The 17,360-nt window shown below is 34.8% G+C and overlaps 1 protein-coding gene across 3 annotated transcripts in view; it reads left to right on the forward strand.

Moving 5' to 3' along the window:
- Positions 1–17,360, forward strand: part of REV3L (REV3 like, DNA directed polymerase zeta catalytic subunit) — a 175,499-nt gene that overhangs the window by 77,192 nt on the left and 80,947 nt on the right. For 2 of the 3 annotated variants that reach the window (XM_065911638.1, XM_065911640.1), the window contains 5 exons: positions 4,229–4,323; positions 5,202–5,306; positions 6,298–6,382; positions 6,467–6,618; positions 13,421–13,540. In XM_065911638.1, coding sequence (XP_065767710.1) covers positions 4,229–4,323; positions 5,202–5,306; positions 6,298–6,382; positions 6,467–6,618; positions 13,421–13,540 — 557 coding nt within the window. The remainder of the gene's footprint in view (positions 1–4,228; positions 4,324–5,201; positions 5,307–6,297; positions 6,383–6,466; positions 6,619–13,420; positions 13,541–17,360) is intronic. The other variant, XM_065911639.1, reaches the window with a different exon arrangement.

Here is a 17,360-nt window from a genome sequence, read left to right on the forward strand (position 1 = left end):
CTGTGGTGGTGGTGGTGTTGCTAAGTCATGACCAACTCTTTCCCAGCCCTATGGACTGTAGCCCACTAGGCTCTTGTGTCCATGGAATTTCCCATGTGAGAATACTGGTGTGGGTTGCCATTTCCTTCTCCAGGGAATCTTCCTGACCCAGGGATTGAACCTACATCTCCTGCATTGGCAGGCGGGTTCTTTTCCATTGAGCCAGCAGGGAAGCCCTGCTGACTCATTGTAAATTACCACATATCATGGACCTTCAGTCATTTGCCAGAGTGTTAAATTCACAAAGGTCAAATCCACTGCAGTAATCTCAATCTGGCTGCCCATCAGAATGATCTGAAGAGACTTTTTTTAATTACAGATGTCTGAGCTCTACCCTTCAGTGACTGTAATTTGTGGGTCTGTTGTGTTAAGCTGTGAATAGAAATATTCAGAGAGGTACAGTTGCCTAATTACCATTGTATGACTTATCTACCTTTCATAATTAAAATGAATGGCCTACATGTATTTGCAGGCTCAAATTTATTTTAATTTTTAAAAAATTATTTCTAATTGGAGAATTATTGCTTTACAATATTGTATTGGTCTCTTCCACATATAAACATGAATCAGCCATAGTTAAACATATGTCCCTTCCCTCTTCAACCTCCTGCCCACCTCACATCGTATCCCACCCCTCTAGGTTCTTTTTTCTATTTACTGAAAGCAGTTTTTTAATTTCTGAAAACTACTTCCTAAAAGATGGTGCTGTTGAAGTGCTGCACTCACTATACCAGCGAATTTGGAAAACTCAGCAGTGACCACAGATTTGGAAAAGGTCAATTTTCATTCCATTCCTAAAGAAGGGCAATGCCAAAGAGTGTTCAAACTACTGCACAATTGCACTCAATTCACATGATAGCAAAGTAATGCTCAAAATCCTTCAAGCTAGGTCTCAATAGTATGTGAACCAAGAACTTCCAGATGTTGAAGCTGGATTTAGAAAAGGCAAAGGAACCAGAGATCAAATTGCCAACATCCATTGAATCATAGAAAATGCTAGAGAATTCCAGTAAAACATCTACTTTTGCTTCATTTACTACGCTAAAGCATTTGCCTGTGTAGATCACAACAAACTGGAAAATTCTTAAAGATATGGGAATACCAGACCGCCTGACCTGCCTCCTGTGAAACCTTCATGCATGTCAGGAAGCAACAGTTAGAATCGAACATGAACAATGAACTAGTTACTCATCGGGAAAGGAGTACATCAAGGCTGTGTATTGTCACCCTGCTTTTTTAACTTATATGCAGAGTATATCATGTGAAATGCTGGGCTGGATGAAGCACGAGTTGGAATCAAGATTGTGGGGAGAAATATCAATAACCTCATATATGCAGATGACACCACTTTTATGGCAGAAAGTGAAGAAGAATTAAAGAACCTCTTGATGAAGGTGAAAGAGGAGAGTGAAAAAGCTGGCTTAAAACTCAACATTCTGTAAACAAAGATCATGACATCCGGTTCCATCACTTCATGGCATATAGATAGGGAAACGATGGAAACAGTGATGGACTTTTATTTTCTTGGGCTCCAAAATCACTGTGGACAGAGATTGCAGCCATGAAATTAAAAGATGCTTGCTCCTTGGAAGAAAAGCAATGACAAACCTAGACAGCGTATTAAAAAGCAGAGACATTACTTCACCTAAAAAGGGCCAAACGTGCTGTGCTTGATTACTCAGTCGTGTCCACCTCTTTGTGACCCCATGGACTGTAACCCACCAGGCTCATCTGTCCATGGGGGTTCTCCAGGCAAGAATACTAGAGTGGGTTGCCATGCCCTTCTCCAGAGGTTCTTCCCAACCCAGGAATCAAATCCAGGTCTCCCACATTGCAGGCAGATTCTTTACCGTCTGAGCCACCAGGGAAGCTTAGTCATGTATGGATATGAGAGCTGGACAATAAAAAAGGCTGAGAGCACTGAAAAATTGATGCATTTGAACTGTGGTGCTGGAGAAGACTCTTGAGAGTCCCTTGGACTGCAAGGAGGTCAAATCAATCAATCCTAAAAGGACATCAACCCTGAATATTCATTGAAAGGACCGATGCTGATGCTGAAGCTGAAGCTCCAGTACTTTCGCCACCTGATGGGAAGAGCTGACCTGTTGAAAAGACCCTGATGCTAGGGAAAAATTGAGGGCAGGAGGAGAAGGGGATGACAGAGAGCGAGATGATTGGATGGCACCACTGACTCAATGAGTTTGAGCAAATTCATTTACAGGAGATGGTAAAAGGTAGGGAAGCCTGACTTGCTTCAGTTTATGGGGTCGCAAAGAGTTGGACAGAGCTGAGCGACTGAACAGCAGCAACACCCTTCCCCTAGTAACACCTCGTATTCTGAATGTCTGAAGTAGTTTTTAGTAAGGACAAGAAATAATTGTAAGTTTCTGCTGTGAAATTGCATTTTTAAATATTTCCTCCCTTTGTCACGAATGATCTACTCCTGGAAAATTCACCCTTGAAATATATAATATAATTCTTTGAAAATTGTGAAACAGTATAAAGGAGAAAACTACTGGCCAAAACTATTTTATCTGATACTTTTTTTATTTCATGGCATAACTTATCTTGTTAAGTTAGACAAGCTGTATTGAGAATTACTTTTTCTGAAACTTAAAGAGATGGATATACTGTGATAGTTTGACGAACATGTCCCTCCTCAGTGGTAAAAAGATATATGTGTGCTGTGTCTGTATATCTGTATCTATATATGTGTATAGATAAATTATAAAAATTCTTTGTTTTAACAAATTAATCGCTTATGTTCCATTAAAATTTATACCTATGGCTGATTCATGTGGAGGTTTGACAGAAAACAACAAAATTCTTTAAAGCAATTATCCTTCAAATAAAAAATAAATTTTAAAAAATAAACTTAATTTCTTAGGTATGGACAATGGAGAATGAGTTTTGTTAATATGTTTCTCTTAAAACATGACCGTATGGTATCACCTCTTTTCCTAGCTGTGATCCCAATACTGGACTTGGGTGGTTTCGCAATTCTCATGTTATAGAAAGTTTTAAAGCATTCCCCAGCTCAGTAGTAGTCGTTGAAGGCAGGGAGAGCAATATCACTTGCCCACTTTTATGTGTATCTCCCCTCAACTCTTGTTATATATTTCCTCCTAATTTTTAAAAACCATCTTTTTTAATTTTTAAAATACAGAGTGAAGTAAGTCAGAAAGATAAAGAACATTACAGTATACTAACACATATATACGGAATTTAGATAGATGGTGGCGATAACCCTATATGCAAAACAGAAAAAGAGACACAGAAATACAGAACAGACTTTTGAACTCTGGGGGAGAACGTGAGGGTGGGATGTTTTGAAAGAACAGCATGTATATTATCTATGGTGAAACGGACCACCAGCCCAGGTGGGATACATGAGTCAGGTGCTCGGGCCTGGTGCACTGGGAGGACCCTGAGGAGTCGGGTGGGGAGGGAGGTGGGAGGGGGGATCGGGATGGGGAATACATGTAACTATATGGCTGATTCATGTCAATGTATGACAAAACCCAAAAAAAAAAAAAAAAAAAAAAAAAAAAAAAAATAATGGCTGAGATAGATGCCTCTGGGCAAGTAATTGCATATGTGTTTGGTTTTTGATGAGTCCCCTCTCTTGTCTCTCTACTGTCTTAAAACCAGCTTGCTCTGGATATGACCCACATGCTGAAACATTGTATATTCCCTTTTATATATTTATATAATTTTATGTATTTATGTATTGTTTATTTTCGGCTGTGCCAGGTCATTGTTGTTTCATGGGCTATCTCTAGTTGCAGACAGCTGGGGCTACTCTCTAGTTACAGCTTCTCATTGCAGTGGCTTCTCTTGTTGAGGAGCACAGGCTCTAGGGCGTGCAGGTTCAGCAGTTGTGGTACACGGCCTTAGTTGCCCCACAGCATATGGGGTCTCCCAGAGCAGGGATTGAACTCGTGTCTCCTGCATTGGCAGGCAGACTCTGCCACTGAGCTACCAGGGAAGCCCTGTACATTCCTTTTATATAAAATATAATGATCCAAAGTATGTAAAATGATCCCCAAAAAATCTCAATAGAGTTATCAATTGATAAATATCACTGGCTTTCTGGTTGCCCTTTAAACATGAAAAATCTTTTAAGAAAAATCTTAAGAAAATTTTCTCTTACATAATTATTGTGTCTTTTGATACTTCTTTAATACAGCTCTTTAATACTGGAAGGTGTTGAACCACAGAGTACTTGTGAATTAGAAGTGGATGCTGTAGCTGCTGATATCTTAAATCGGTTGGACATTGAAGGTATATACACAGTTATTCTTTTTTTTTTTAACACAGTTATTCTTAATGTATATTTTTATTTTTAAAAATCCATGACCAAAGAATGGAAAAAGTATGGAAGAAAACATCACTAGGGAAGTGAAATTAAAGGAAGATGTAAAATATTATGAAGATTTTTTTTCTGTACCCTTGATGAGATAGTCATTTTTTCATTTATGCTTTATTCATATGAGTTTGTTTGTATAGACATAAACCTAAAGTAAGTGTGACACTAAATAAATAAATGAGCCATTATAAAAGAATTTACTATGCTCTGCCTTCTTCGGAGAAGGCAATGGCACCCCACTCCAGTACTCTTGCCTGGAAAATCCCATGGACGGAGGAGCCTGGTAGGCTGCAGTCCATGGGGTTGTGAAGAGTCAGATACGACTGAGCGACTTCACTTTCATTTTTCACTTTCATGCATTGGAGAAGGAAATGACAACCCACTCCAGTGTTGTTGCCTGGAGAATCCCAGGGACGGGGGAGCCTGGTGGGCTGCCGTCTATGGGGTCACACAGAGACGGACACGACTGAAGTGACTTAGCAACAGCAGCAGCAGCCTTCTAATTTTTTATTTTCAGATTATGTGCCAGGAAGGGGACTTTTGGGTCTGTTGACTGTCATCAAATGTTTGAATCTTATTCACTTGCTGGAGTTTTAGGGAACTAGTAAGGAAACTAAAAAGGGAGTAATATAGTAAATGTAGGCTGGGATAATTTGTTTTATTACACAGAATAGGTAATTGTTTTTCTTCAAGGCAACATTTATTTTTTTTTTTAAAGTATGGATTTCTCTTTTTTTAAGCAAGTATTTTTCACTTTGACCCTTGTCGTATTGAAGTATTATTGTGATTACAGCTCAAATTGGTGGAAACCCTGGTCTACAGGCCATATGGGAAGATGAAAAGCAACGGCGAAGAAATAGAAATGAAACTTCTCAAATTAGTCAACCTGAATCACAAGGTACAAGCCTAATGTACTCTGATGTTATTTTTTTAACTGGATATTTTAATGAAAAAGTACAAGCCATTGAATTTTTACCTTGACATTAGATTTTGCTTTTCAAACTACATTTAAATTTTCTGCATATTTTTCTTCCTATTTTCATTATTCTTCACATCCAAAGTGTCACTCATTGTCTCTTATAAGAAATTGACATCTTCATTGGCCTTGGTTTTCATTCTACCCTTTTCTCCTTTTTCATTCTCTAGTATGTTTTAACCTTGGCATTTCCAAATGAACTATAGAATACTTAAAGACAGAAGAGCATGAATCCCAACTTAGAAACACTGTTTAGTTCATTAAGCTTTGAAAATGTAACCCGTGAAATTCTGTCCCCAAATTATTTCTCTGGGTATATCATAAATTCTGACTTTGACTAATTTGTCCATCTCCAAAGAAAATACTCATTTGATTTTTTACTAAACTTTGGCACATTCAAAAAGAATTGGAAGAAATTTTTAAAATGCCATGGATACAGCAAAGTATTAAACAAAGGTAAAAGAATAGAAGACAATTTAAAAGGCAAATGTATTTGGAATACAGTAGTAAGCCTACACTGAAGTTTAATTAAAATTTGTGTTATAATCTCATGGACACTAAAAATCCTTTGATAAATTTTGAATGCCTTTTATGCCTTTTAAAATAGAAATATTTTATAAAGGGAAAATTTCTAGGTTCATGGTATATGATAACATTTTTAGATAGAAAATAATGTTTTTGTTTTATATTTAATTTATAGAACTTAATCTTGAAATGACTTTAAGTGCTTAATTTTATAGCGTCAGTAACAACCATTTCTTTTTTGCTTGATTTATAATAGGACTATTTTTAGGTGGTGTTATATGTGTCATATATAGGAAATTGCTACCTTTTTAAAAGATACTCTAGGGAAAAAGAAACGATTTCATTCATTTGCTGTCTACATTTTTTAATGAACTTTTAAAATTCAAAGATCGCAGGTTTGTGCCAGCAACAGAAAGTGAAAAAAAATTTCAGAAGAGACTTCAGGAAATTCTCAAAGAGAACAATTTCTCTGTGTAAGTGGTTATTTATTACAGATCTCAGAACTAATTTTATTGCTTTATTATGTAGTTTGTTATAAAGGATATGTTTTAATTAAGCAGAACATTATCAGGATCTGTGGACTACAGCGATGGATCCCAGGAGTTCTCTGCTGAATTAACATTGCACTCTGAGGTTCTGTCTCCTGAAATTCTTCCATGTACACCAGCTAATATGGTAGAAGTCCACAAAGATGCAGAGTTGAGCAAAGGTGAGGTTTTCTTGCAAGCATACAGAAAATACCATTATAGACATCCTGTGTATCTAGCACTGAGATATTAGTATTTAGTTGAGTTAGCTCATTTTTTTCCCTAAGAACTAAATATTGATGTAGCATAAACCTCTCTCTCATTCCTTTACCTTTTCTTAATCTCTAGAGGTAAGCATCATTCTAAAGTTGATACAAATTGTTAAACCATGTATGATTTTATATGTTCTTACATAGGTATGTCCACAACAACTACTATTACTTCATGTTTTAAATTTTACATAAATGGTGTCCTACTTACCATAGATTAAGCAACTTGCATTTTTCATTCAATATTATATTTTTTAGCAATTTAATTGAGGTGTAATTTACATGACAAAATTCACTCATTTCAAGTGTATAATCCAGTGATTTATGATGAATTTACAGTGTTGTACTAACATCTCCATAATTCAATTTTAAAACAGTTCCTTTACCTCAAAAGACCCCAACCCTAAATAACCACTAGTCTACTTTATTGTCTCTCAAGATTTATCTTTTCTGGGTAAATCATGTAAATGAAATCATAAAATATGTGATCTTTTGTACTTTTTTACTTAGCATAACATTTTTAGTTTTTTCCATACTGTAGATTTCTATCAGTATTTCATTCCATTTTATCGCCTAATAGTATTGCCTTGTACTGATAGTTTTATTGATTCATTCACTAGTTGATGAATGTTTGAGTTCTTTTCACTTCTGGGCCCTTAAGAATAATACTGTTCTGAACGTTTATGTCTTTGTGTGGGTATATGTTTTCATTTTTCTTGAGTGGATACCAAGGAAAAGAATTCCTGGGTCATTTGCTAAATTTGTGTTTAACTTTGAATAAATGACCAAACTTTTCCTAGGTGACTGCACTGTTTTACATTCCCATCAGCAGTATATGAGGGTTCCAGAGACCTTACATTCTCACTAACACTTGTTATTATCTGTCTTTTTTTATATAGCCATCCTAGTATGTGTGAAATGGCATCTCATTATGATTTAATTATCATTTCCCTCATTAATAATGATGTTGAGTATCTTTTGTGTCAGCAGTAATAACTTTGAAATCTATTCTCATTCTTACATGTTTGTAGGTCACTCATTTTAGCTGCTGATTAGCATTCTTTTGTATGACTAAACAAGTTTATCTGATTCTCTACAACTCTTAAGATGGTTTTCACCTTTGCACTGTGGTTAGCAGTGTCACATCTGTCATCTTATGGCCATGTGCAGGAGTTTCTCTACAGAAGACATAAAAGTATAATTCGCCAAGTCTTAGGGTGTATGTATTATTAAACTCTGTTCTATCAGGGTTTCTGCAATGCAGTTAGCTTTTACATGGTTGGTAGTTAAGAGTGTAATGAAAGTTTTACTCAGAAGTTATGTTTTTAATGCAAACAATTTTTCTAAGCAGGGGAGTCAGAATAGCAGGAGTAGAGTTACCAACCTTCAGTAGGAAAGGAAAAACCCTCTTTTCACTGCTGCATGGGCAGCAGAGGCATTCCTGACTGTATTAAACAACAGCTAGAAATGAGCACCTACATCCATCTAGGGCTTCCTCCTTCTCTAAGAGTTGCATCCTAGCATTGTGCCCTCTGACTCAGAGCAAGTTTCACCCTCTCCCAAGTACTTTAATGGCAGCCTTTTGGATCAGAGCTCTACTTTGATTTGCTTTGTCTTAGCATCTGCTAGCCCCATCCTAATCAAAATGTGTCCAGAATTTCCATACTACAATTTCCTGTGCATTTTTAATATCTACTGTGACAGCTTCCCGCCACATTGAGCTGCCTGCCTGACTGAGCAGTTTATTTCCTCAGGTACCAATTATTGATTTTGTTAGCATTCTCGTTACAGAGTTGCATAAATTTTGTCTTACCATTTAATTTTCCTTATAAGCTCCTTTTTAGTGCTCAGTTTTTCAGACTTTGAGGTATGTTAACAATAAAACTATCATATTTTATTACAAAATTGCTCTATGAAATGATTATACCTAAGTTTATATTCCCACAGAATGTTAGAGCTTTACTTCCCTGCATCCTCAGCAATATTTGATAGTGGAGATGCAAAAATTTTTTGCCATTCTCATTCTTTAGAATCTGAATAGTTTAATCTGCATTTCCTGATTGCTGATATTTATAAGCATTTGGGTCTTTCTATCTGAGAATTGCTTATTCATGTTCTTTGCTCATTTTCTATTGCAGCAATTGTTTTCTTACTAATGTGTAGAAATTCCTTGTATTTTCTAGATATCAAGCCCTTGTTAGTATATTTATTGTAGAGATATTTTCTCCTTATCTAGACTTGAACTTTAATTTTAGTCTTTTTTCCCATTTTCTTCCCTTTTTTAAAAAGAGTATTTTCTGTGTCTTTTTAGCTTTATATTTAACAATTTTTTCCCTTTACTGTTTGGTTTTTGTACCTGATTTACAAGTCATTTCCTATCTGCTGTAATGAAAATTTTCATCCTTAAGGTTTATGTGTTCTTACAGTTGGTTTTCCACATGTAGGTCTTCAATTCATCCTACATTTTAGTTGTGTATATAGTAAGGATCTTACTGTATCTGTTTTTTTCTAGGTATAAAGAGCTAGTGGTTCCAACACATTTATTGAAAAAAATTTGTTTTCACTGAATTCCCCAACCTCAGTTGTGTTCTCCCATGTTAATATCATACTGTTGTAATTACTGTTGCTTTGTAAGTATGAGTATATATCAGGGGCAGATCTCTGAATGGCTTCAAAATTGTCTTAATGACTCTTGGATCTTTTAAAAAGCTGTCCCATGTTAATTATAAGATCAGATTGTCTTGTTTCTGAAAAGAACTTTGTTGAGATTTTATTGGAAAGTTATTGAATTTATAGACTGATTTAGAAATATTTTAAATCTTTTTGTATACCAAATTATCTCATTTATGAGCATGATATATTTCTCAGTTTATTTGGTCTTCTTTCTTGTTTTTCAGTAAAGCTTTGTGGGTTTTTTTGTGAAAGTATTTAATATCTTTTGTTAGATATACACCAGGTGCCTCATAATTGTTGCTGTTGTAAATTTATCTTTCAAAAATTACATCTCCTAATTGCTGATATTAGGCTCTTCACTGACCTTGTGTGTCAGTCTTATATCCAACAACTTTTATTAGTGTTGATAATTTATATCTGTTTCACTGGATTTTCTATGTAGAGTCATTATCAGAAAATAATTATTACTTCCCTTCCCATCTTTATACTTTTTTAATGTTTTAATGCACTGCTTAAGAACTCTACAGTAATGTTAAGTAGAAATCATAAAAACATTTTTCCTGGCTTTAAAGGGAATGTTATTGTATTTCATCATTAATTATGAAATTTACTACAGGATATTGGTAGATAAATTTTAATCAGTTTATTAAATAGCAATTAAATCTTCTATTGCTTGCTTGCTAAGGAAAATCTGAGTTTTTAAAAGCAAGAATGGATATTAAGTTTTACCAAATTTTTCTTTCTGAATTTATTGACACAATCAGTTTTTCTCTTCTATTCTGTTAATATTGTAGTTACATTAATAACATATCTAATGTTAAACTATCCTTGCACTCCTGAAACAAATTGTTGTTTGTCATGTGTGTTTTTTTAAGCATTGCTGTATTTACTTTGCTAATAATTTTGTTTAGGGTTTTTTTTTTTTCTTCCAGGAATTGAGAAGCATTCATACTTTAACCCCATTAAACGCATTGTAGAACTTTTCCTGTTTTTCACCTCTCCTTTCAAGAATTTTTATTGGAGTGATATAGTCTGTTTTCAGAGATTTGATACATCCACCTGTAAAACCATTCAGACTTACACAGGTTTTTTTGTGGCTTGATTTTTATGTGAGGGTGAGGGTAGTAAGGGCTTCCCTTGTTGCTCAAATGGTAAAGAATCTGCCTGCAATGCATCAGACCCAGGTTTGATCCCAGGGTCAGGAAGATCCCCTGGAGAGGGAATGGCTATACACCTGTATTCTTGCCTGGAGAATTCCGTGAACAGAAGAGCCTGGAGTCCATGGGGGAAATAAAGGGCGTGGATTTTAAACTATTAATTTATCTTCCTTAATGGTTACAGGTTTACTCAGTTTTTTATTTCTGTTTGAATCAGAGTTTATATCATGTTTTTCCTAAGAAACTATCCATTTAATCTGAGTTTTCCATATTTTTGGTATAAAGTTGCTCATAGTGTTTCTTTAATATATCTCTTTTGCCTTTGGCACATCCCCTTTTATTTCTAATGTAATTTATTTACTCTTTCTAGCTTTTGTTGTGATCATTCTTGCCAGTCTTATCTATTTTGTAATTAGTTTTAAAACCTGCTTTGTTTTCACTGATCTCAGTTTTGGGGTTTTGTGCTTTTTTTTTTTTTTTTTGCTTTGGGATGACCTTTTTTTGTAGTTTCTTCTTTGTTCTTTCATCTTGATTAAACACTGTAGCTATGTCCTGGGATGTTTTAAAAACATTTCTGGAGCTTCTAACTCTTCCTTTAAAAACTGTTGAAAACATTGATTTTCAAGTCTGAGTATCAGAAGCAGAAAAATAGAATCTGCACGGGGAAGAGAGTGATCTATGTGGGGAAACATGTGAGGGTTTATTTCTGAGCTCTGTATTCTGTTTCATTAATCCATATGTCTGTTTTTGTGCCAATATCATGCTGTTTTGATTACTGTAGTTTTGTAATATTGTCTGAAGTCTGGGAGAGTTATACCTCCTGCTTCATTATTTTTCTTCTTAACGATTGCTTTGGCAATTCTGGATCTTTTAGGAGATCCAGAATCTATATCCAAAGTATAAATTTTAGGTGTATTCTAATTCTGAGAAAAACTCATGGGTATTTTGATAGGTATTGCATTAAATATATTGATTGCTTTGGGCAGCATGGCCATTTTAACAGATTTAATTTTTGTAATTCAAGAGCATGGAATATCTTTCCATTTCTTTAAGTTATCTTCAGTTTCCTTTATTAATGTTTTATAGTTTTCAGCATGTAAATCTTTCACCTCCTTGGTGAGGTTTATTCATAAGTATTTTACTTTTTAATGTGATTTTAAAAGGGACATTTGTTTACATTCCCTTTCTTTTATTGTTAGTGTAAAGAAATGCAAGCAGTTTCTGTATGTTAATCTTGTATCCTCCTACCTTGTTGTGTTTGTTTATCAGTTCTTGTAGTTTGTGTGTAGAGTCTAGGGTTTTCTATATATCATGTCATACCATCTACATATAGTGACAGTTTTACCTCTTCCTACCAATTTGAATACCTTTTCTTTTTCTTATCTGATTGGTGTTGCTAGAACTTCCAGTACTATGTTGAAGGGAAGTGAGGGTTGGCCTCCTTGTCTTGTTCCAAATTTTAGGTGGAAGACTTTCAGCTTTTCACCATTGAGTATTATATTGGCTGTGTGTGTGTCATAGATAGCTTTTAGTATGTTATGATATGTTTCCTCTATACTCACTATTGTAAGGGTTTTAATCATGAAAGGATGTTGAGTTTTATCAGATACTTTTTTCTGCATCCATTGAGATGATCATATGGTTATTATCTTTTCTTCTGGTGATGTGGTAGATCACATCGATTGATTTCTGTATGTTGAATGATCCTTTTGACCCTGGGATGAATCTTAATTGTTCATGGCATATGATCTTTTTTATTTGTTGTTGGATTCAGTTTTCTAATATTTTGTTGAAAATTTTTATATCTATATTCATCAAAGATACTGGCTGTAATTTTTGTTTTTTTGTTAGTGTCTTTGTCTGGCTTTGGTATCAGGGTAGTGGTGGCTTTGGTATCAGGGTAGTGGTGGCTTCATAGCCTATCTTTGGAAGTGTTCCTTCCTCTTCAGTCTTCTGGAATAGTTTGAGAAAACTTAGTATAAGTTCTTCCTTGTCTGGTTGGTAGAATTTGCCTGTGAAACCATCTGGTTCTGGACTTTTGCTTTGTAAGGAGTTTGTTGTTTTGTTGTTTTTTTTTTTAATTACAGATTCTGTTTCATTTCTAGTGATTGGTTGGTCTGTTCAAGATTCTATTTCTTCTAGATTTTGGAGAGCTGTATGCTTCTACAAAGTTATCCATTTCTTCTAGGTTGTCTAATTGTTCATAGTATTGTCTTACGGTTTTTTGTATTTCTGTGGTATCAATTGTATTTCTCTTCTTTGATTTCTAATTTTATTTGGATCTTCTCTCTTTTTATCTTCGTGAGCCTTGCCAGAGGTTTGTCAATTTTGTTTACCCTTTCAAAGAACCAGCTGTTAGTTTCATTGATTTTTTTTTTCTAGTTTTTTTAATTTCTCTTTATTTATTCCCTCCCTGATCTTTATTACCTCCTTCCTTCTGCTGACTTTAGGTTTTGTTTGTTCTTCTTTTTCCAGTTCTTTTAGCTGGTGGATTAGATTATTTATTTCAACTTTTTTTTTCCTTAAAGAAGGCCTATATCATTATGAACTTCCTTCTTAAGAACTTGTTTTACAGATTTTAATGTACAGTGACTTTATCAGGGTAATATAACTGTACAAACTAGGTAGTTGATTTAGTGAAGAGATTGTAAATATTTAGTGATCACAGTTTCAGGGTTTTTTGTTTTTTTTTTTTTCTCTTTGTGACTGGTTAGATTTCCTGTGGCTTTCATTAAGTTTATTATGTTTTTATTTAACATATATCACTAACACTTCAAAATTTTAAATAGGCTTACATTGTAATGTTTCCTAATTTACACAAATTGTAAGCAATTTCAGATTTAGGTCATTTACTTTAATGTTTTTGTATTCTTTGTCCTCTTAAGGTCACACTAGACCCAAAGTGGAGGAAGCTCTTATTAATGAAGAAGCAATTTTGAACCTCATGGAAAACAGTCAGACTTTTCAGCCTTTGACCCAAAGACTGAGTGAGTCACCAGTTTTCTGTAAGTAACTATTCTATCATAAATTTTCAGTATATTAAATCAACAAAAGTGCATATATCAGGTAGTATTTTTTCTTTTATTTGAAGAGGTTAAACTTGCATGTTGAATAAATTCTTACTCAGTATAAGAATGAAATCTTGCATTAACAGAAGTGTAGTTTTTATTGTTTGTTTGTTTTCCATACAGCTTTTTCTGTTGGGAAAAAGAAAAAGAAAGTTGGGAAAGAAAATAATTCTCTTTTTCTTAACTTCACTTTGGTTGGAAAAGACCTATACTGCTTTGAGGGGAAATGTGTTTATTTTGAATTAAAATTCTTCAAAGTACAGTACATTAATAAAATCCCATGATTGATTCTTTCTTAATAAGTCTCAGAAATTTCCCTGGACCACAGCTTTCAAGCCATTAATTCTTGACTAGAGTAGGACATAACAGTTACTTCTGAGTATCTTTACATTTCCATAAATGCATTTTCATTAATATTATAAGTCATTTACTAAATTTCATGTCAGTAATTTAGTCTAAATTACTGGTATCTTTTTCAGAAATGTTTTAAAATTTTCATTGCAAAAAGTGAAATATCATTGAATTTCCTGCATCTTGTTTTGCTTGGTATAGTGATTTTATGTTTCTTGCTCACTTTGTTTTTCCATTCTTACTGTATCAAATGAGGTATAGCATCAAATGTGATCCTACCCCTCCACAGTATCCTCTCTCTGTTATTTACATTTTCATTTGAGTGGAAGATTAATTGAATGACTAGGGACAATATCAAAATTACTGTACACACTCATATTTCAGGAACATTTTATATGGAGGTAGGTAACTTTTTTCTTTTCTAAATGAATGACATGACATATATAGAAAGAAATGATCCAAAGACCACATCTAAAATTTAATTTGAAGTTTATAATGTAAAATGTTTTATTTCTCTGAGTAAATAAATATGTTATACGCCTAAATTATATTTTAGTTATATAAAGTTAATGAAATTGAAAAAGAGAGAGGTGTATTCTTATTTCATCATTCTAAGTGAATAAAATGTACTACCAGCTGATACAATTTCACTTCTCTAAAGTTGAAAAAAATACAGCCTCAATGTTAGTCAAAGATTTGAGTCAAATATATATAAATCATTTGCTAATATTAACTTTTTAAAAAGTATGAGTCAATTCTAGGTTTAAGAAATGGATTTTTGCCAAAATAGCCTCCATAAGCAAATTTCAATTTTGCCTTATATTTGGTAGCATGATTGAACTAGTTTCTTCATTGTCAACAAAGAAAACCTGAAACTTAATATAGTCCCCATTTACTAAACTATTATATTTTGCAGAGAAAAAGGTTGTGTACAAGATTAGAACAGCTTCCTTCTTTATGATATTTTTTTTAGATAATAACTTGTTCAGTTCAGTTCAATCGCTCAGTTGTGTCCGACTCTTTGCGACCTCATGAATTACAGCACGCCAGGCCTCCCTGTCCATCACCAACTCCTGGAGTTTACTCAAACTCATGCCCATCGAGTCGGTGATGCATCCAACCATCACATCCTCTGTCATCCCCTTCTCCTCCTGCCCCTGATCTGTCCCAGCATGGGGGTCTTTTCCAATGAGTCAACTCTTCGCATGAGGTGGCCAAAGTATTGGAGTTTCAGCTTCAGCATCAGTCCTTCCAATGAACACCCAGAACTGATCTCCTTTAGAATGGACTGGTTGGATCTCCTTGCAGTCCAAGGGACTGTCAAGAGTCTTCTCCAACACCACAGTTCAAAAGCATCAATTCTTCAGTGCTCAGCTTTCTTTATAGTCCAACTCTCACATCCATACAGTGACTGCTGGAAAAACCATAGCCTTGACTAGACGCACCTTTGTTGGCAAAGTAATGTCTCTGCTTTTTAATATGCTATCTAGGTTGGTCATAACTTTCCTTGCAAGGAGTAATCGTCTTTTAATTTCATGGCTGCAGTCACCATCTGCAGTGATTTTGGAGCCAAAAAAATAAAGTCTGACACTGTCTCCACTGTTTCCCCATCTATTTGCCATGAAGTGATGGGACCAGATGCCATGATCTTAATTTTCTGAATGTTGAGCTTTAAGCCGGCGTTTTTGCTCTCTTCTTTCCCTTTCATCAAGAGGCTCTTTAGTTCCTCTTCACTTTCTGCCATAAGGGTGGTGTCATCTGCATATCAGAGGTTATTGATATTTCTCCCAGCAATCTTGATTCCAGCTTGTGCTTCTTCCAGCCCAGGGTTTCTCATGATGTACTCTGCATATAAGTTAAATAAGCAGGGTGACAATATACAGCCTTGACGTACTCCTTTTCCTATTTGGAACCAGTCTGTTATTCCATGCCCAGTTCTAACTGTTGCTTCCTGACCTGCATACAGATTTCTCAAGAGGCAGGTCAGGTGGTCTGGTATTCCCATCTTTTTCAGAATTTTCCACAGTTTATTGTGATCCACACAGTCAAAGGCTTTGGCATAGTCAATAAAGCAGAAATAAATGTTTTTCTGGAACTCTTTTGCCTTCTCAATGATCCAGCGGATATTGGCAATTTGATCTCTGGTTCCTCTGCCTTTTCTAAAACCAGCTTGAACATCTGGACGTTCATGAAGCCTGGCTTGGAGAATTTTGAGCATTTCTTTACTAGCGTGTGAGATGAGTGTTAATTGTGTGGTAGTTTGAGCATTCTTTGGCATTGCCTTTCTTTGGGATTGGAATGAAAACTGAGCTTTTCCAGTCTTGTGGCCACTTGAGTTTTCCAAATTTGCTGGCACATAGAGTGTAGCACTTTTACAGCATCATCTTTCAGGATTTGAAATAGCTCAACTGGAATTCCATCACCTCCACTAGCTTTGTTTGTGTGATGCTTTCTAAGGCCCACTTGACTTCATGTTTCAGGATGTCTGGCTCTAGGTGAGTGATCACACCATTGTGATTATCTGGGTCGTGAAGATCTTTCGTGTACAGTTCTTCTGTGTATTCTTTATGATTTTTTTTTTAGATAATAACATGTAATAGGATATAATTCACATATTGTAAAACTAACCTTCTAACTTGTACAGTTCAGTGGTTTTCAGCATTTCATGTAGTTATGCAATCATTTTCATTATCTGATTACAGAACATTTTTATCACTCTAAAAAAGAAACCCCATACCCATTTGTAGTCCTTTCTGTCTTTTCCCTCCTCTCAGCCTCTGGCAACCTCTAATCTGTTTTCTAATCTCTTTTGCTAGATTTACCTAATTTGGGCATTTTATATAAATGGAATCATATAACCTTTTGTTTCTGTATTCTTTTCACTTAGCATAATGTTTTTAAGGTATATATGTTTTCTTGTTGAGGTATATATCAGTGCTACATTTCTTTTTACTACTGAATAATGTTGCATCATATGGACATAAACCATATTTCATTTCTCTGTCCTTCAGTTGATGGATATTTGAGTTGTTTCCACTTTTTTGGCTATTGTGAGTAATGTGGCTATGATTATTCATGTATAGGCGTTCGTGTGGACACATGTTCTTACTTCTTTTGGGTATATACCTTTGAATGGAATTACTAGGTCTCCTGGTAACTCTCTGATTACCATTTTAATAAACTGCCAAAGTTTTTTCCCCCAGAGCAGCTGCACCATTGTACAGTTTGACCAGCAGTATATGAGGACTCCAATTTTTTCACATATTGTTAACACTTGTTATTATATGTCTTTGATTTTAGCAAACCTAGTGCATATGATGTGATATCTCAGTGGTAGTCTTCAGGAAATAATGCTATTAATTATTTTTAAAGCTCTCCTGTGTTTTTCAATTACAGATTTTGTTTG

This window comes from Muntiacus reevesi, chromosome 19 (assembly GCF_963930625.1).
Source record: "Muntiacus reevesi chromosome 19, mMunRee1.1, whole genome shotgun sequence".
NCBI lineage: Eukaryota > Metazoa > Chordata > Mammalia > Artiodactyla > Cervidae > Muntiacus > Muntiacus reevesi.